Here is a 21,022-nt window from a genome sequence, read left to right as displayed (position 1 = left end):
CAGTCACAACTCATTACGTAAACACTCTGTGAAGCGCTTCGCTTTGAAACATTTTGTCATTGAATCAAATGTAAAGATTATTATTATTAATTGTGGCTGGAAAGAAGCATTTCAATATCCCAGTTCAGAGTCTGAGCCGGCTTCAGCTGTTTTGCTGACAAGTAAACCTCAGCCCAACTAAACACAAAGTACAATCATTAACCCAGTCCAGCTCGGTTAGCAATTCACAGCTCGCATCAGTACGTCAGCAAGCTCTCCACTGTTTCCCTCCCATTCTAACTGGGTCACCTCGGCACTACACTCGGGCCCACAGCAATCAGTTGAAACAAATGTAATTATTCAGGGCCTCTGAAAACAGAGAGGTTTAACCACACTGGATTCCTGACAGGAATGACGTCAAGGTGATAGAGGGGGACAGAGAAGATTTACTAGGATGATCCCGGGGAAGAGTGGTTTGGCCTATGAGTGGAGATTGGAGGAACTGGGACCTTTTCTGCTGGAATAAAGAAGGTTGTCCTGATCAAGGTCTTTAAAATGATGAGTGGTTTTGATAAGAGTCAACAGGGAGACATTATTTCCATTGGTCGGTGAATCAGTAACTAGAAGCATCAATTTAAGTTAGTAAACAGGCAGTAAACAACATCAATAAATTTGTATAGGGTCTTTCATGTCAGGAGAATGAGGAGGTTAGGAGAATTTCACACACAGTGGTTAGGATATGGAATGTCCTGCCGGGAGTGAGGGTTGAAGCAGAATCCATATTAGTTTTCAAGAGGGAACTCGATAGATATCTAAAAGGAGTAAACTACAGGGGTGTGGGGAAAGGGAGGGTAAATGGAATGAAAGGATTGCTCTTAAAGGAGCAGCACAGACATGATGGGCCAAATGGCTTTCTTCTGTGCTGTAAATTCCTCTGGTTTTATGACTGGTTTTTATGGTTTTAGTGCTCTTCATTAATGTAACAAAGCCACCTCAGGCTTACCACTCCGTGCAATTGCCTGGCACAGCAGATTGGCTGCTTTTGTCACCTGACAGTAACATTTGGGATGGATTTCAGGTTCATAAGGTCCCAGCCTCAGGCCAGTTGAAGCTGACCACTGTCACAGTGCTGGGGGGGGTGGTGAGAGGTTCAATTTGGAGGATGTTAAAAATGACGGAGTTTGGGAGCAGTCAGTGGCCGGGCGCAGCTTGTCCTGACGCGCGCGCGCCTGAACTGTCATGTAACCAGCGCAGCACTGACCCAGCTGCTTCATCAGAGCCAACGGCAATACCACCACCACCGTCGCCATGATCACCAGGTAGTTCCCGTTCAGGTACCACTCGCTGCAGGAGGAGATAAGACAAGACTGTCAATACTGTGTCTGGGGCTGTGACCAGAGGGCACGCTGTAATCAAACCAAACCACAGAGGTACACAGGGCAGATAGACACAGTGATATATATCACTGATATAGCACCTCCCGGGCTACACTCCCCTGGAACTTGTTCACCTGGAATCCAGCCCTGCAGCTTTGATCAGAGGAAAGTTCCCGTGGGAGGAAATATTTCTGAATCCTGAACGTATGAATGCAGGTTGTGAATCTCGTGACCCTTATGTGTGTATTTAGCAAAAGATACTTCACAGACTTGATCCAGGTCACGTCAGTGATATCGTAGCTGCCATGTTATGCACCTTTATAATGCAATGTCAGGGGGTTATGGTCCTGAATTAGTGTGTAATGACGGGTCTCCCGTGTATAGAACTAGTATTAGTGAGTGATGTAAAGGCAGAGTAGCGGTGTAAAGGAAGTCAGTTGGTACAACAATAATTTGCACTTACATAGCGGCCTTCACGCCGGCTAGTGTCCCAGAGCACTTACGTAGAAGTAGATAGACCCAGCCCAGCAGTTTCTTGCAGCTGGATTAGAGGAGTGGTGGAGGGATGTAATAGGCTTTCTAAAGTAGATGCCATTCAACTGGAGGATGGTTCAAAACAGGGCCCCACCCACCCCCAGGAAGGGGGCAGGGCATCCCACTTCCTGCTGTTTAACAGTTGGGGTTGAATTTCAGCTTGTTGCCATGGCGCCAATGAACTACCCCCTCCGACCCTCCCGCTGGCGAGCTGACACAAACATTCCCAAAGACTCCCTTTCACGTCTATATTTACTCCCCACTCGCTCGAGCCAAGCCATGCTGAAGCCAGCGTCACAGCTTCACACCCACAACTGTGAGGCTCTGTGTGACCGAGCAGCCTCACTCTCTCCCACCACCACCCGCCCAGCTCTGCACTCAGTCTGTCCCAGCCCCGCACTGGCCCCAACCCTGACAACACCCCCCACACACAGCTCGCTGCTCGTTCACAGCTCTCACCTCACATAACCTCAGCACTGCCACAGGCCACAGACAGTCAACGTCTCAAACAGGGTAAGTGGGTAAAAAGCTCTCTGGAACTTGTGGATAGCAACAACAACAACATTTATTTTATCTTTGTGAAGTGCCATTCATGTGAGGAAGATGTCCCAATGCGTTAAGGATTCATACCCTAGCTGGAGGTTGGAATCAGAGAGGGGTGGAGGGAAAGGTGGTTGGGGGGGCAAAGATGACCAAAGGCACAGTCGAAGAGATGGGCCTTGAAGGAGGCAAGGAAGGGGGCGGAGTGATTCGGGGATGGAGTTCCAGAGGGTGGGGATGGAAAGGCTGAAGGCCCAACTGCCAATAGCAGACAGTTATGGGGTTAATAGGTCGCAGAGGTAGGGAGGACAGTGTTAGAGTGAGCTGTGATCTGCAGTCCTCACTGGGGGGATTTTATAGGCTTCATTGTGTGATTCTACGATTCTTTCCAATTTAATAATAATAATCTTTGCTTTTGATACACTGCCTTCACCGAGAAGTCTCAAAGCGCTTCACAGGATTTACTGTAAAGTGGACTGAAACATTTAATTTGGAACTTTGTGAATTACAACTTTGTATTTAACATAGGCCAAAGGTCCCACTCTTGTGACATAATAATCTTATATCTGACACAGTGTCTTTCACGTCTCAAAGCGCTTCACAGGATTTACTATAAAGTGTAGTGACTGTGTGTTTGGTGGGTGAACGCAGCAGCCAATTTGCGCACAATATCCCACAGCATGGAGTGAGTGACCAATTTTATTTGTGGATTGTTGGCCAGGACACTGTTGTTGTTGTCCTCTTTTCCAATAGTGGTGCAGCATCTTTAACTGAACAGACAGACAAGACCTTGGTTTAATGTCTCACCTGACCACTACATGTAAAACCCTGTGTACAGAAACAATTCTAGGCGCTCATAATAAAAAATATTGGGACAATTGGAATGAATCATTGAATTATACAGTGGAGACCCCCATCCTCTTCCGCCAATGAGCACATTAGAGGTCTAACACTGACTGCTCGCTCCAGGGAACACTTTTTTACAGTGGAAATTCACCTTGTTGCTGTCCGGACAGCAGGTAAGAGTGGAGCAAACTCACTCTCGTACATTTACTTCACACACTTTCATCACGTCCAGGCTTGACTACACCAACTCCCTGCTCACTGAACTCCTCAGTTCTTCCCTCCTTAAGGTACAGAACATCCAGAATTTTGCAGCTCATGTCCTCTCCCACATCTGGCTCTGCAATACTATCACCCCATACTCGCCCTGCTCCCCAACCCCCAAATTTAAATTTAAACCCTTAAATCTCTCTACAGTCTTGTTCACTCTACCTCTATCTCTGTGACCTCATCACACCCTACCAACCCAGTTGCTCCTACTGCTTAGCGAATTTCACATTCCTGACCTGTCCACCCCGCTATCAACGGGCGGCTCTTTGGAACTCCAAACTCCATCTCAGAGTCCCTCCGATTCGCTTGCTTCCTCACTCGCTCACTCCCTTCCTTCCCATATTCAAACCCACTTCAAGACCTGCCATTTTGATCATCCTTTTGGCATCCTTCCCCACCTCACCGCAGGCTCCCACCCCAGGCTGGGAGCCCAGCCAGCACTGCCTCTACACTCTGACATGTCTTCCCGAGGAGTAAGCTTTGTAAATGTAAATGACATTGCATATTCCCGCTGGTGAGGAGATGTTGACGCAGACAATATCCCAGCGACTACATCCCAGAGCTGGAGCCAATGATAATCATCACAGCTACGGGTGTGATGAGCCGAATGAGGTGTTACTTACCCGCTTTTCTCCGGGATGTTCAAGAACGCCTGGATAACCAGGGGAAGCTCGTACTTCACAATATACAGGTAACTGGACATAGCTGGAAGCAAAGAAATAACATTACACAGAGTCCAAAGTGTAACCCAAAACCCAACATTCCGAATCCCTGCACTTGGTGTCAGCCTGGCTCAGTTTCTTGCACTTTCGCCTCGGAGTTGGAAGGTCTTGGGTTCAAACTACACATCAGGGCTTTGAACTCATATTGTCCAGGCTGACACTCCAGTACAGTGCTGGTGGAGCGCTGTATTGTTAGAGATGCCATCAGATAAGACGTTAAACCGAGTGCCCGTCTGCCTGTTCAGGGTGATATTTTGAAAAGTGAGTTTCCTGGCCAACAATCCCCAAGTAAAATCAGTCACTCAATGTCTGAGGAGTGCGCTGTGCGCAAATCAGTGGCTGTATTTGCCTACAAATACAGTCACTGCACTTTACAGTAAAACCCTGTGAAATGCTTTGAGACATCTCGACGATGTGATAAGGTGTTATATCAAATATTATTATTTTATACAGAGACTGAAACATTGAAATGTCTCAAATCTTTTCACAGGGTGTTTTGTGGGTGAACACTTTGCATATAGCACAGGACTGCAGACAGTCACAAAGTAATGACTGAGTGATTTATAAAACGATATTGGCCATGACACCCTCTTTTCCTTTCTGCACATCAACCAGTCAACAGGACTTGATTTAACATCTGATCCAAAGAACGGCGCCTCCAACAATGCAGCGCTGGGGTGTCAGTCTCCACTGGGAGCTCCATGATGTGATATTGGCTTGAAGGCTTGAGGGTTAGAGGTGAGAGTGAACTCCTGAATGAGATAACCTCAATCCCACCAGGATGCTCGGCCTCTCCCCTGCCTCCAATACTCAGACTCAATGCCGCTCCACAGTCACTACATTTTACTGTAAAGTCCTGTGAAGCACTTTAAAGTATCTCGATAACATGATGACATTGCAATATCAAATGCAAAGAGATTAATTTTGCTGACATGGTCTCTATCATCTGATCACAGGGATGTCCCAAATGTTCCCAGAAATCAATGCAAATTATGTGGCCCTCTTGAGGCAAGAACACAGAACTTCAACATCTCAATTCACTCCGTAGATCTAAAGGATTTGGTGTGGGTTTTTCCCTCCACATTGTAATTCCGTAAAATGTCAGCTTTCAGATCTCAGCATTTGCCCCTGGATCTTAGGCTTATTACCTCCGATGTTCTGCAGGGTGATTGCTAAAGCAGCCGCTAACTTCCCAGGAGTTCCAAATGCTCTGTAACCAAGTTGTTCATACGCACGGATTCCTGAGAGGAGAGAGAGGACATTAAAGCTGAGAAACATGGACGAGGGATTTCAGGCAAATATCTGGACAACTTGAAGGTTTATGGTCATAATGTGAGCAAAAAGTATACCCCCCACAGACTGTCGTCCCATGGCCTGATCCCCCCCTCCCCCAGGCTGTTCCCCCCGGGGCTGGCCAATCACCTACGCATGTCACTCACCGACCACGCCGGACGCCTTCAGCAGGAGGTGAATGGAATAGGTGGAGAGGAGTGCGACAGCTGTCAGCAAAAACCTACAACAGAGTGACATAGAAATAACATGACACTTGGTGATTCCCAGCTCCTCCCTGTGTTATTAATAAACCTACATTTGATACAGTGCCGACAATATTCGAATGGTTCAATAGTGCTTCACTGGTAACATGTGAGATTCCCAAAAGGGTTTTAACCTCAATGCCTAGCTACGATGCAGACAACCCTCTAGATCGCTGTTCTCATCTCCAACTTCCATGAAGTGCCAAGTGAGGATTAAGAGAAGACGATTCAGAGGGGATCTCAGAGGTGTACAAAACGTTAAATGTAATTGNAAAAATAAACCTAGATCAATACTTTAGGATGAACCAAGACAGTAGAACAAGAGTACACAGGTTTAGAGTTGTAAAAGGAAATTTCAGGACAAACACAGGGATTTGTTCTTTGCCCAGAGGGTAATTAAGGACTGGAACAGGTTACCAAGAAGTGGGAGTTGAGGCAGGATGCTGGGACAGCCCTGGCGATTACCAGCAGCTTGATGCTGAGATGGGATCGGTAGTTGGGGTGGCGTGTTCTGGAAAGATGAGATCAATTGGGCTGAAGGTTCTTCATCCAAACCGATCCCATAATTGTGTGAAGTTGGTGGCATCACAGGGTGATCACATCCTGCATCTGATAGTTACGAAGCCTTTTGCAAATCTCGCACATTAGTCCCAAATACATTGGGGTTTGCAGTTTACAAAGAGCCTCTGAATGTTTCCTGGGAGATGAGATCTCTCCTGAGCGGTGAGGTCACGTGTGGCTGCAGCATGCTTCTTGCTGCACATACTAATCAGCCTCCGTTGTCTTCTAGTCTTCTCACTGCCAAATAGGTTAGCAGAACAAAGGCCCTGTTGACCCATAACCGTTCTGTCCACATCCCACTCGTCAGCACATTTCCAAAGCAACTTGTTGTTGAGAAACAGTTTTTATTCCTCTGAAGGACTTTGTTGTTTTCCCTCCCCCATTGTCACTTTTCAGATCACATCCTCTTCAGCCTCTCCCACCATGCCTATGGTCACCTCCTGTTTCTCCCCAGCCCAGCATCAAACTCCACCACTGTCCCGGGCTCTGAGACGCTCCCCCAGACACCAGCTCTATAATGAGAGTTGTTGCTGTTGTTGAAGTTGTGTAAACGGTGGGCTCTCATAGCTTTCTACTGCTCTCCATCCCATGGCTCTATCTCTCCATCTGCGTGGATTCCCTCTTTAGGTGTGGCTCTGCCCTCTATCTTCACACCTAGGACAGGAGCTCAGGCTGGGGGGAACCTCAGCACAAACCTGCGCTACACCCCGGCCGTTTACAGTGTGTCTGTTGCCATACCGAAAATTAGCAGGTACCCATACCTGTCCTCGGGTAAACACACTCACTGCAGTGCCCCCCACCCCACCTGCAAGCTGACCTCAGGCTGACATTGGGAATAGGCTCCCGGTGTAATGCTGTTCTCAATGAGTGGCCGGCTTCACAGCTCGCTGTGTAACAGCAGTCAGGCCAGCGGAGGCCTGAAGCCCTCAGTAACAGAGAATCCTGGCAGTGGCTGCTCTGAGCAGCTGATCTCACATCTCAGTAATACAGCAATGATTATTACTGAGGGTACAGCTCAGTGCATGATTGAGCTCCTATGCTCCCTCCCCGTCTCCACTGACCGGGAGCTTTAGCTGGCGAGTCTGTCTGTGATGGAATGGGAGAGATTGATGCTAACATCTGGGAGATTTATAGCGGAGGATTAAACAAGTGAAATTACCAAAATCTTCTTACTTTCCCCCATTGCCAAGATATGGCGCTCAGCACGGGGATCCACACGTGGCTATACAAATGTAATTTTGTGGTTGTTGTCAGCTCCGCCCCCACCCAAGCTTCTCCTCGCTGCAACCCAGCGACATTCTTACTCAACTGAGACTGATATTTCACCCTTCACATAGCATAATAATAATTATCCTTGTATTTAATACAGCTCCTTATCACATCAGGAGATGTCTCGAAGCACTTCACAGGACAGCCAGTTGTGCACAGCAATGTCCCACAAACAGCCGATTTTATTTGGGGATTGTTGGCCAGGACACCAGAAGAGAGAAACTCCCTTCTCTTTTCCAACAGTGCCACGGGATCATTAACATACACCTGAACAGGCAGACAGTACATCTCAGCCGAAGGTCGGCACCTCTCACAATATGGCGCTCCCCCAGTACTGCATTGGAAGGTCAGCTTACATTGTGTGCTCAAAATCCCAATGTAAGGCTTGCATCCACAACCTTTTGACTCAGAGGTGAGATTGCGAGAGACTGAGCTGGCTAGCATCTATATAGGCCATTGCTGGTGTATTTGTTGTTGAATGCAGCAATACAGTGAGATATTTTGAGACATCATAGGCGGGATAAGAAAAGCAATAGTGTTGTGATGAACGCATCAGCCATGAAGTGGATCTACTCTGTCCTCGGGCTCTTTGGTTTATCTCCACTCAGTGTGTCAGCCACAGAGCCACTGGGTTGTGGCTTCAAGCCCCATGTTGGGATATTGTTCTCATCGCCTTGGCTGACACTCCAATGCAATGCTGTTTGGGGGTTCAGGGGGGCAGCTGCATTGTCAGAGGTGCCGTCCTTCCGTGGCTGTATGTGGGACATTGCAGTGTGCAAATTGGCTGCCACTTTCACCCAAAAAATACACAGTCACTACACTTTACAGTGCCCTGAAGAGTTCTGAGGCTTTGAGATGTCTTGACAACCTGATAAGGCGCTATACCAAATGTAAGGATTATTATTCCGTGTAAAAGGGGGAAGAATTGAGCCTAACAGTTAGTGGTGAGAAGCTGTGAAAACCACAGTAAGCTCGCTCTGTGCCGCTGGACTTGGTTGATGTTGCAGTTGAAAGGAAGACTGATAGACAGTAGAACCAGGATCTCAGTACCTCTCATGACGTCTTGAATATTTGATTTGAATCACTGCCCAATAATGTGCCATTCATAGCCATTCACAAACAGGAGCCAAGCATGCAGTCGAAACCTCAAAATAAGTGGCGATATCTCTTTAAAAGGATGGGGAGAGAGGGAGGGAGACAAGTTCCAGCTGCGCAAATGGTCTCGTATTCGCCTCTGGCACATAAATAAATGTATTTTTGTCCTATTCAATTACTCCTATTGGAAATGAGATTTGATTTGATTTCCTCCGACTGCACTGGACTCACTCTCTCGTGACCCAGGTCTAACCCAGCTCTGTGACACAGGCTTCAGAGCAGGCCTCATTGGGGCTTCCCAGTGAATGTCAGTGTTCAATGAACCCAGGGGCCTAGCATTCTCCACCCCCCACACCCCTCCCACCCAGCGCTCTCTCTCTGTTCAGGGCCGACAGTTTTAGTGTTGCCACTTGGCCTGATTTTGACCAAGAGCGTGAGCGAGAGAGCAACCGGAAGAAACTCACAATGTCGGTGGGAGCAAGTAATAATAAATAATAACCCTTGTATTTGATATAGCGCCTTATCATGTCTCAAAACACTTCACAGAATGTATTGTAAAGTGTCTGTATATTTTGTGGGCAAAATGCAGCAGCCAATTGTGCACAGTAGTATTCCACAAACAGTTGTGGATTGAGTGACCAATTTATTATTATTTTGAAGGAATTATTACCCCGGAAAAGCGATATGCCAATTGACTAACAACTGGTTCCTACTTACTGCTAGGTAAACAGAGGTGTGTGGAATAAGGAAACTTGCCCAATGTTTTGTCCTGCCGGGAATCAAACCCACGACTCTCGCTTGCAAAGCGAGCGCACTAACCACTGAGCTACAATATAGGTACTAACATAAATGTGAATGAACCATGAATAATACCTCGTTCGATTGAAACTTTTGGTCACATGGACTCTTTTTGTTGATGGTGGAGTCGGGGGGTGGTGGAGTCAGGGGGGTGGCCAACACCACCATCTGGGGGTCTCTGTGGTGGCAACACTGTAAAGTGTATGTGTCTGGGAGGGAGGCCTGGAATCAGCCAAGACTCTCTTAGCCTTAAAAACTGAATTTACAGATGTGCAGGCTAGGTCTGAAGCCTGCAGGCCAATCAGTCAAAGTTCATTCTCTGGCCTGGCAGAGTGGGGATTTCATCACTTCGCAGCAAATAAACATTTGGAAATAATATTAAAGGAAGGACATCACCTGACGGTGTCGCTAACAACATTTGTAAAAAAAAACCTCCGGAAGTTTCAGAACAATATTATTCGCGTAGCAATTTTCTGCACCGAACAAGTCTATTCATTGTGTCTTTATTCCTGTTTTTGCTTTTTTTCTTGTTCCCAGTTACCACCTTGCTCCCCATGTCCCTTCAACTCCAGCTGCTTGTCTGGCAAGGAGCACCCTGCCCAAGGCTTTTGCTTGCAGGGTTATCAGGAGTGGAGAGGGAGGAATCCCTGCCCTTGCTGACTGGTGTTCTGTTGTTCCCGCTGAAGAGCCAGGGAGGCTGGTTTGTCACATCCAGAGCCTTGGTGCCTCGCTCAGGAACCGGACTGTCATGAGGAGTGACTGTATTCCGATATTCCATTGCCAAGCGTGTAAGCCTGAAGCAACTCAGTGCCACTTGTCCCATCCCCTACCTCAAGGCCTGTGAGGTGTTTTGAGATGTACTGCTGACGTGCAAGGCACCGTATATCAAACGTACAGACTATCATTATTGTAGTCACTAATTCACACTGGTTTCCAGTACTGACTCACTGGCTTCCTGCAGGAAATAAGGCTGACTTCTGGGCTGTCAGACACATTATGTACATGCATAGGAAGCCTTGTTGATGTCACTTCCTGTGCACTATGATCAAAGTGATGTCACTGGCACAATCTGTTCATGTGCAGCTGGAGTTGGGCTGTCAATCAGTGAGGAGGAGGGATGGGGCAGAACAAGGGTGGGAATATCGAGATTGATTGACAGGTGAGCCGCTTGTGAATGGGTGGAGCCAATCCATTCACAAGCGGCTGCAGACTGTCAATTACTTCAGTGTCGTCCATCAGGAACAGCAGTGGGAGGGAGGAAGCTCTGCTGGGCAGGAAAGTGCTGGGCTGTATTTTCCAGCCAAACAAAGGGAAATGTATTTTATTGAACTCTGTGAGAGTATTTTAACTTTAACTGGTTAATTAACATTGCTTCAGTGAAACAACATTATTACATATTTTTCTATGGCGCTGCCACAGCTCCTCTGCTGGGCGAGAATGGTATAGATTAAACCCAGATACCTCTTAAATTGAACAAAATTTCCATCTTCGATGTGTTTGGCTTAACCGGCTTCCACTATATATATGTATCTATATATATATATAGAGAGAGAGAGAGAGAGAGATCCGCAATGTGATTACATGATTAATAATTCATTCTCAGATTTCATAGGATCATAGAATCTTAAAGCACAGAAGGAGACCTTCGGCCCATCGTGCCTGTGCTAGCTCTTTGAAAGAGCCACCAACTAATCCCTTACTTACTTAAGAAGTCCCTCAATCCTGGTATCATTCTTGCAAATCTCCTTTGCACCCTCTCCAAGACCCTGACATCCTTCCTGAAGTGTGGTGCACACAATTGGGACAAAAAACTCCAGCTCCAGGCAAAATGTTGGGCAAATTTCCTTTCTTCACACGCCTCTGTTTACTTAGCAATAAGTAGGAACCTGGTTGTTAGTCGATTGGCGGAACACTTTTCTGGGGGTAACAATTGTTTAAAAAAATTGGTCACTCAATCCACAACTCTTTTTGGAACACTGCTGTGCACAATTGGCTGCCTCATTTCACCCACAAAATATACTGCTGGGTCTTCTTGGAGCTCCTTGATTTGATATAGCACTTTATCACATCATTGAGATGTCTCAAAATGCTTCACAGAATATACTGTAAAGTAAATTGACTATATTTTGTGGGAGAACTGTGAAATCAAATTGCGCACAGCAATGCCCCACAAACAGTGGCGGATTGAGTGATCAAATTATTTTTTAAAAACTTATTTTTTTTAAGGGATTATTGCACCCTGGAAAGCGATCTACCAATCTACTAACATGTGGAGAAAGGAAACTTGCATTAGGTTTTGCTCTGCCCGGGAATCGAACCCAGGTCCTCTCACTTGCGAACCAAATGCTTTAACAAATCTGTAGGATTCCATAAATACCATTACTTGGCCCAGAGCTCCCCATTACAGGAAACGTCCCAGGCTAACGGAGGGACACGTCTATGCTGTAAATCTCTGCAATGGTAACAGTAGCCCAGTCTGTGGAGAGTAGAGAGCCAGAGACTTGCCACAGTCCATGTGAACCTGAGCAAACAGCTGTTAATGTATTGCAATGGAAACTAATTATTCAGGCGTGTGAGCAGGGATTAGCAGAGGCTCTCAGTGTGGTGCTGAGAGAAAGAGATACAGAGCACAGCAAGAATCCACCCCCCCTCCCCCAGCAACACCCTCCATCCCCAGAAACACCCCCCATAGCAACACCCTCCCCAGCAATACGACCCCCAGCTACACCCCCTCAACAACACGCCCATGCCAGCAACACCCCCACCCCAGCAACACGCCCATGCCAGCAACACCCCCACCCCAGCAACACCCCCACCCCAGCAACGCCCCCACCCCAGCAACGCCCCCACCCCAGCAACGCCCCCACCCCAGCAACGCCCCCACCCCAGCAACGCCCCCACCCCAGCAACGCCCCCACCCCAGCAACGCCCCCACCCCAGCAACGCCCCCACCCCAGCAACGCCCCCACCCCAGCAACGCCCCCACCCCAGCAACGCCCCCACCCCAGCAACGCCCCCACCCCAGCAACGCCCCCACCCCAAAAACGCCCCCACCCCAAAAACGCCCCACCAAGGTCCCATCTACCTGTTCAGGTGGCGTTAAAGATCCCATGGCACTATTCAAAATGAGAAAGACGTTTCTGTCTCCTGATGTCCTGACCAATAATCCCCCAAATTGTTCATTCACTCCATGGCTGTTTGTGGGATACTGTTGTGCGCAATTGCCTGCCGCGTTTCTCCCACAAAATACACAGCCACTACACTTTACAGTATAAACACCTCAACAACCTGATAAAGCACTATATTACATGCAAGATTATTATTATTATCTCCCCCACCATTTATCAACCATGATTACACACTGAATATCACACTGATTAAACACTTAATGCTTGATCTAAGGTGACCTCTGGTTTGGTGTGGGTGAAGGCTGGAGATACCGGCCTGTAAATTAATCTTAAGAGTAACAAATGCCATGTGATGCCAATCTGGAGGTCAGTCTGTGTCTGTCACTCTGCACTTGACACATAACCTCATACATTCAGAGGGTTAGCGGGGGCTCATGTGAAGACATAATATTTCACATCAAAGCATCAGAACTGACGTTCAAAACAAAAAAGTCATGCTGCTCCAACCCGGCTCAGCTGCAATCATTTCACCTCGGGCAGAAGGCTGCAAGTTCAACCCCATGTCAAAGTCTCCACAGTAACTGGGGAGTGCTGCATGGTGACCTAATAGAGGGGTTTAACATTATAGAAGGGATTGATAAGGTTAATATAAATAGGCTGTTTCCATTGGTTGGGGAGTCTGTAACCAGGGGACACAAGTATAAGATAGCCCCCCAGACAAGATGATATGCAAAAGTTTTGGGCGGCTCAGACAGAGCCCATCCAGCGGGGAAACCAGCCCCCCACGAACACAGTACGCCTCACCGCGAGGACGAAGAAGGAAAAACATGAGTGCCATGGATTTTGAAAGAAAAGAGCTGATGGAGCAATGCAGGCTGAAGCTGGACAAGGTCATATATACCCGGAGTTATGCCAAAAACGGGCACGGGGTGACCTTCATTTCATACATAAAAGTGATCAGGTTCAGGGACATGGAGCTGAGGAACAGCGCAGAGGAACCCATGGCACACTTCTCTGTGCAGGCCCTCTTTAAGAAACCAAGAAAACAGGAGGTGAAAGTCTGCTATAAAGGAATAACTCCCACGCACCGGTTGCAGACATTTCTATTTTTCTGCACAGACACTGCATGGAGGTGGGAGTCTTAACAAAGGTGATGGGCGCATTGGGATTCTGGACCTCTGAGAGGTCAGTGATGCTAAAACTCTGAAGAGACAAGGACGGGAACTTGGTCCATCCCCCCCATGTTTCTCTATTGGAGTCTAGAGGGGGACCCTGTATTACCCAGGGCAGCCCCAGACCTGCCCTCGCTATGGGCAACAGTCATTTTGTGGTGACCTGAGACGAGGTGTCCTGCTGGAACTGCAAAAAGGTGGGGCACACTTCAAGAGAATGTCCCTCCTGCAAACAGTGCAAAATGTGTGGGGAAGAGGGCCACCTCTACACTCCATGCCTGAAGAGGAGTGTGCAGCAACTGCCTGAGTCACAGCAACCTGAGGTCCGGGAGCAGGGGGCAGCATCGAAGCAGCCCAGGAGTAAAAGACCCAGGAGGAGATGGAAACTGAATATCGGGTAACCTCAAACAAGGAGGAGGAAGACAGCACCTCATACACCCCTATGTGCTCCTAGCTGGAAGAGGAGGAAGACCCGGACTCCAGCGACCAGGAGTCTGAGAAAGAGCATGTGGACCCCACCCCTGCCCTAACCCGACCCAGCAAGCAGCAGGCGAACACTGGTGGTCACAGACAGTGGCAGTGGTCCCAAACTACATCACAAGCCAGAAGAGAAGTGAGAGATGAAAGCCAACAAAAAGAGTGTGGTCCGGGGACAATGAAAGCCGCAGCTGTGGGGTGACTGTCCTGCTACAAGGGGATATTCACAATCACCGATCGAAAAGAGGTGGTGGGTGGGGGGAGACTTCTAGTGGTGCACGTGATGTATGCAACTCTCCTCTCAGGCTTTATAAATGTATACGGCCCAAAAAACCTAGCCCAGCGCAGGGATATGTTTCAGCTGCTCCCATAGCTACTGGTCACATCTAGGACTGTCATCTTGGGAGGGGACTTCAACTGCATCATAGAGGCAGGCGGATGATCCAACAGGGCTGACAGGGCACTGAACAGCTCATCCAGGACTCTCCTGAACGCTGCGCAACCCTTGCAAAGCCCCTAAAGCGCAGTACACCTTCTCTGCGCCAAATGGGTCAGTTCACTCACGAATCAATTTCCTCTTCCTCTCGAGGGCCCTTGAGGTCAGGAGCACAGATACCCAGCTTGTGTTCTTTTCTGACCATCACTTCCTGCTGGCTGACCTGCACTTGTGAGAAGACTGCAGGACAGGCAAGGGGACGTGGAAGTTAAATGTGAAACTGCTAACCCCTGAATATGTGGAGGAGTTGAGGAAGGAGTACCAAGGGTGGCAAACCTTGGGGGATTTCTACGACTCCTCCACAGACTGATGGGACATGGTTCATTCCCGGATTAAAAAGTTCTTCATCCGAAAGAGTGTGCAGATTGCGAGAGCCAGACAAAGGGACGTGTCCCGTCTCTAGACCAGACTACAGGGCCTCCTCCGGCAGCAGGCCAACAGTGACAATGTCAGGGAGGAACTCGAGGAGGTGAGGGATCAACAAGCCTCGCTTTCTGCCTCCAAGGTTTCCAAAGTTATCTTCTGCTCCAGAGTCCGCTCCATCGAGCAGGATGAGATGTGTTCACACTTCTTCTTTCAGAAATTGAACAGAGGCAGCTCTGTGATGGCTGGGCTGAGGGATGAGACAGGCTCCGTACACACGGTGCAGGCAGACATACAAAGGATCACAAGATCCTATTATGCCGACCTGTACCATGAAAAGCCCATGGAGTGCACGGCTTCCCATGATCACCAAGGTGCTGGACGAGGGGAGTTGGGAGCACCTAGAACGCCCGTGCTCTCTGGATGAGCCGACCAGGGCCATCAAAGCCCTCCAGACCGGTAAAACCCACAAGGGCGATGGCCTCCCGGTGGAGCTCTACTCAGCCTTCTGGGAAGTGATAGGCCCGGACCTTCTGGGAGCGTATGATAGTATGCTACTGACAGGGAACATGGCAGCCTCCATGAGAAAAAGCAATGGTCACCCTCCTCTACAAGCAGAAGGGGGAAAAGGAAGAGATTAAGAAATGGCGGCCAATCACACTGCTCAATTTGGATAACAAGATCCTGGCCAAGGTGATTTCTGAGCGGATCAAGACTGTACTTGGGCAGGTGATCCACCCTGACCAAACCTGCATGGTTCCAGGCCGAAGAATTTCGGATAGCCTCGCGCTATTCAGAGATATCATTGCTTACATGCAGGAAAGGGAGATGGACGTCTGCCTGATCAGTCTTGATCAGGAGAAAGCCTTCGGCAGAGTGTCATACGACTACATGTTTGAGGTGCTCTCCAAAATGGGTTTTGGGGAGGGAATTTAGAACTGGAACCAGCTGCTGTACAGAGACATTTGTAGCGGAGTCACAGTGAATGGAGTTGAGATGCAAGCATTCCCATCAGGTCTGGAGTCAGGCAGGATTGTCCCCTGCCCCGGCTCTATTTGTCTGCTGCATACAGCCATTTGTTCAGGCCATCAGGAGGGACGAAAGCATTAGAGGTATCACCATGCCGGGGAGCCACAGCACACAAGCCAAGGTCTCCCTGTACTTGGATGACGTCACCATCTTTTGCTCAGTCACAAACCTGCTGGGCATCACAACCACTTTGAAAGAGTTTCAGACGCCAAAGTAAACCATCAGAAAAGCGAGGTTTTATACTTTGGTAACTGGCATGACCGCACAGATATCCCATTTGCGGTCAGGCATCAAAGTCCTTGGCATCTAGCTCGGGGCTACAGGGGCAGAGCACATAAACTGGGAGGAGTGTCTAGAGATGGTGAGGAAGAAACTGAGAATGTGGCACCAGCGCTCACTGTCCATCACCAGGAAAAACCTGGTGATCAGGTGTGAGGCACTCTCGGTGCTGCTGCACATGGCGCAAATCTGGCTCATACTTCCGACCAGCGCCTCAAAGGTCACCCGAGAAATCTTCCACTTTGTCTGGGGATCCAAGGTGGAGCATGTCTGCAGGACCTCACTCCTCAAGACCCCGGACATGGGAAGCAAGAGTGTCCTCAATGTTGCCCTGATCTTCATGGCCACCTTTGTGCGTAGCTGCTTGAGGCTGTGGCTGGAGCCCCGCTATACTGGCAGCAAATGCTGCTACATGATAGGTTTGGTAGAACTGCCTCGGAATGCTCCAAACAGCTGGAGCCAAAACACCTATTGTACATCAAGAGATTCACATCTCACCATATCACAGACCCGCGACCAATCACCCAGTGATCCGTGCGAGAGCTGGTGAGGACCGTTAGAGAGGGGGAGGGGATGGACCTAATTGAGGGGTACCCCACCCAGGGGGACCATCAGAGACATCTGGCATAATGCCTCGCCACCGGCCTAGTCCAACAAACATCAAGACATGGCCTAGCTGACAATAAAAAAGGTGCTCTACGTCAGGTCTTTCTTGCACCGCTGGGACCTTGCTGCCACCACATGATGCCCTCAGGAAGGCTGTGGAGGTGAGGAGATGGTGGAACACCTCCTCCTGGAATGCAAGTACGCAAAGGCCGTCTGGGAACAGATGGACTGGCTGCTCTTGTGGTTGGTCCCTGGGGACCCGCTGTCACGGCACTTAGTGCTGTACGGCCCCTTCCAGGGCTCATCATAAGCCCTAGTAGGCCAGACCAGTCACTATGGGCAGGGAGTCATCCTACTTAGCTCCTATTAACCCTGCAAGCCAAAGCCCTAACGGATAGGGTGGTCCTAGCTGTTCAAGCGGGAAAGCTTGCCAGACAGCAATATCAATGACAAGCTATGCAGTTTTAGCTGGTTAGACTCCAGTAGGATCCCAACAAACATCCCCAAGCCTTAGCTCTTGCCAAACTGTGTGCTGCTCATGTGATCAGGGAGCACGTCCATGAGAATGGACTTCCTGTCCAACCTTGAGAAGCTTCCCTGGATCACAATACTCTCAGAGACCAGCAAGGCCGAGGCATTCGCACACTCATCTTTGCGTCTGAAGGTTGTAGGTTTGAGCCCCAAGCAGTTGTTGTATGGGTTTAATATCTCTGTATCAGCCTGGGCTGTGAGTCTCAAAGCCTTCTGCTCCAGAGACGAGAGTGCTAACACATTAACCCCATTAACAGCACACACAGAATGCCACTCAGTGTACCGTGTGTCCAAACCAAATAAACTTACTGGAGGAATAACTGAAGTTTTCCACTGTGATTAACTTCTGGGTCTGTTTATTCTAAGCACTCTCTGAATAAGCAGCTTATATCTCCCTATATGTTTCTCTAAGTCTACTTTCTTAATCTTCTGTCCTAAGAAGATCACAAAAAACATAGACTTACATTGGCTTCCTCGCCCTGCCCTGGCTCATCCTGAGCCATTAGCGTACCAGGGCAGCCGTGAGGGCAGATTATTGTGCGTAAGGCATGCAGTGGTGCGTAGTTGCACGTCTGTTGTGAAGCGTATGTCTCCTGCAGTATAATCACTTCTGAGTAATTGAGGAAGAAAGAGACTAAAAGCAAGTCCCAAAAATTGTATTCTAGAAAAAGATTAGTTCGGGGTGAAGATGGAATGAGAAAGAACATGTCCCACAAACAGCCATAAAGTGAATGGAACTGGTATCAGCAGTGATTCATTAACCTAATGATTGGATCACTCCCAATGGCTTGAGAAACGTCTGACTGCATCCCCACGATTACTGAAAAATAATCCTTACCTACAGTGTCTTCACGTTGGGAGGACACTTCAAAACGCTTCACAGGATTACTGTAAAGTACAGCCACTGTGTGTTAGGTGGGTGAACACGGCAGCCCAATTGCTCACAGCCATGGAGTGAGTGACCAATTTTATCTGGGTGATTGTTGGCTAGGGCACAGGGAGAGAGAAACTCCCTTCTCTTTTTGAACATTGCCATGGGATCCACCTGAACAGATGAGACCTTGGTTTAAAATTGTATCCAAAAGACAACCTCTGACAGATCAGCACCCTCCCAGCACTGCACTGGAGTGTCACCCTAGACTATTTAGATTCACATCTTGACCTGGGGTTTGAACCGACAACCTTCTGACTGAGTGTGAGAGAGCTACACACTGAGCCAGCTGGGCACACTGAAGTTTTCAGTCTGCACTGACTGGGAGTTTATGATGTGGAACCATCGACAATAATAAATATACGCAAACATAATGGACAACTTAAACTAATTGGGACTTTTTTTTGTGATGAGTCATCCTTTGAGGTTTTCCTTCGGCAGCTCTTTACTCTGACACTGAGACAGCCTATGTTAAGCCTAGATCTTAAATATTAGCATCTGTACAATGTGTAAAACCTCTCTGCTAATATGTCATTAGTACTTTGAGAAATTAGGAACATATTTAAATTCAACAGGAAATATTATTAATAATTATAATCCTTGCATTTGATATAGAGCTTTTCACGTCTTCTTGACGTCTCAAAGTGCTTCACAGATTAGACTGTAAAGTGAATTGACTGTATATTTGTGGGCAAAAGACGGCAGCCAATTGCGCACAGTAGTGTCCCATAAACAGTCGTGGATTGAAGTAACAAATTTATTATTTTTTTTCTTCAGGAATTATTATCAGGTTTGTGATGTAAGGAAACTTGCCCAAGGATTTGCCCTGCTGGGAATCGAACCCAAGTCTCTCGCTTGCGAGGCGAGGGCTCTAACCATTGAGCTATAGGACTCCACATATTCCAATGAGAGCTGCTAAATTTCTCTCTTTTCTCTGGATACGAGTTCAAGATCTTCGTTCTCCCCTTAGATCCCTCCATCATCTCGCCCCACCCCACCCTCGCAACCTCTTTCAACCCCACTGATCAGGCCACTCACTTAAGGCAGATCAGCAGTGAGTTCTGCACAAGACACCACTCAGCCTGTCACTCAGCACCTTTTTGTGGACTGATCCACACATGACTGGCTCGGACTGGTCTAAGCACCTCTGTGTGTGTATACCTGGTGAGTGTAGTGTCTGTCTCCCTGGCGCTCACAAACAGACGCTTAAAAATAACCCTTTAAAATAAAAACATTTCAAAATGCTTTCCAGGGAGTGGTTGTCAAGTGCAGTGACTGTATTTTGTGGGCAAACATGGCCGAATTACGCACAGCAATGTCCCACAAACAGCAACAATATGAGTGACCAATTTATCTAGCAGGTTGTCAGCCAGGACTCCGGGAGAAACTCCATTTTTCCAATACTTTTCCAATATTTTCCAATAGTGGTATTTTAAATGAGATAATAATAGTAATATTATAATATTTTGATATAACAATAATAATCCTTGCACACGTATTTGAGACGTCGCAAAGTGCTTCACAGAATATACTGTAAAGTAAATTGACTATATTTTTGTTGGCGAAACGCGGCAGCCAATTGCGCAAAGTAGTTTTCTATAAACAGTCGTGGATTGAGTGACCAATTGTTTTTTGAAAGTATTATTATCCCCGCCTTATCTTTGAGATGTGTTTGTAAACGAAAGATGCAGCCAATTTAAATGGGAGAAATGTGAAAGCAGCATTGTCTGGATTGCAAATACACTGCATCCATTGCATTTCCCTCCACTCTTCATCTAATTATCAGAAGGTTTGTTGGCCAGAATGTTTGGGAGAAAGTCCTTTCTCTTTTCTGATGATATCAAATGGCTCTTTAATGTTCCTTCTGAAGAACAGACAGATGGGATCTGTGTTTAACACCTCAGCTGAGGAACAACTAAGGAATCCTCAGCAATGTCATGTCCTCATCACCGCCTATCAGTATCAGCCTGGACCATGCGCTCAATGCTCTATGCCCACAACCTCCAGACCCAGAGGTGAAAGTGTTACCAACTGAGACAGGTCGACACTTTAAACTGTGATTACACTTGGCGCTCAAAGAGTGTGAAATTCCTGACATAGAGACAAGGATAGGTTACTGACTGGTTCTGTAAACCAGAGGAGAGCAGGAAATATGGTGGAGGTGACCTGATGTGAAATATGTACTTACAGGAAGAGAATAATGCCAGTGTTCGCCATGGCATAAGCGAGACCCAGGATGCCGCTGCCCATGATGGCATTGCTCAGGTTAAACACTGACATCCCGAATGAAGTCTTCCCTTCAAACTGCAAAAGAAATGCAATAGTTAAATAGTCACACAGGTTTCAACCTCATTCTCGCCCTTAGGTACCAAGAGACAAGGGGTCCCTCATCCCCTCCGCTCCACCATTGGTAGCTATGCTGTCGGCCACTACACCCCAGGAATCTGGAATTCTCTTGCCCATCTTCAGACCACACCTGAAGCCTTCC

At 47.8% G+C, this 21,022-nt stretch overlaps 1 protein-coding gene across 1 annotated transcript in view; it reads right to left on the bottom strand.

Annotated features, from left to right (window-relative positions):
- slc38a3b (solute carrier family 38 member 3b) overlaps positions 1-21,022 on the bottom strand; it is a 49,606-nt gene that overhangs the window by 23,676 nt on the left and 4,908 nt on the right. Inside the window, exons 3-7 of the mRNA XM_007890230.2 lie at positions 20,723-20,838; positions 5,704-5,777; positions 5,413-5,505; positions 4,166-4,247; positions 1,241-1,323 (exon numbers count right to left, since the gene is read on the bottom strand). Of these exons, the coding sequence (XP_007888421.1) occupies positions 1,241-1,323; positions 4,166-4,247; positions 5,413-5,505; positions 5,704-5,777; positions 20,723-20,838 (448 nt within the window). The remainder of the gene's footprint in view (positions 1-1,240; positions 1,324-4,165; positions 4,248-5,412; positions 5,506-5,703; positions 5,778-20,722; positions 20,839-21,022) is intronic.

The sequence above is a fragment of the Callorhinchus milii genome, unplaced genomic scaffold (genome assembly GCF_018977255.1).
Source record: "Callorhinchus milii isolate IMCB2004 unplaced genomic scaffold, IMCB_Cmil_1.0 Scaffold12, whole genome shotgun sequence".
NCBI classification, from domain to species: Eukaryota; Metazoa; Chordata; class Chondrichthyes; order Chimaeriformes; family Callorhinchidae; genus Callorhinchus; species Callorhinchus milii.
Note: the sequence above shows the minus strand (reverse complement) of the source record. Positions and strands in the feature narration are given on the sequence as shown.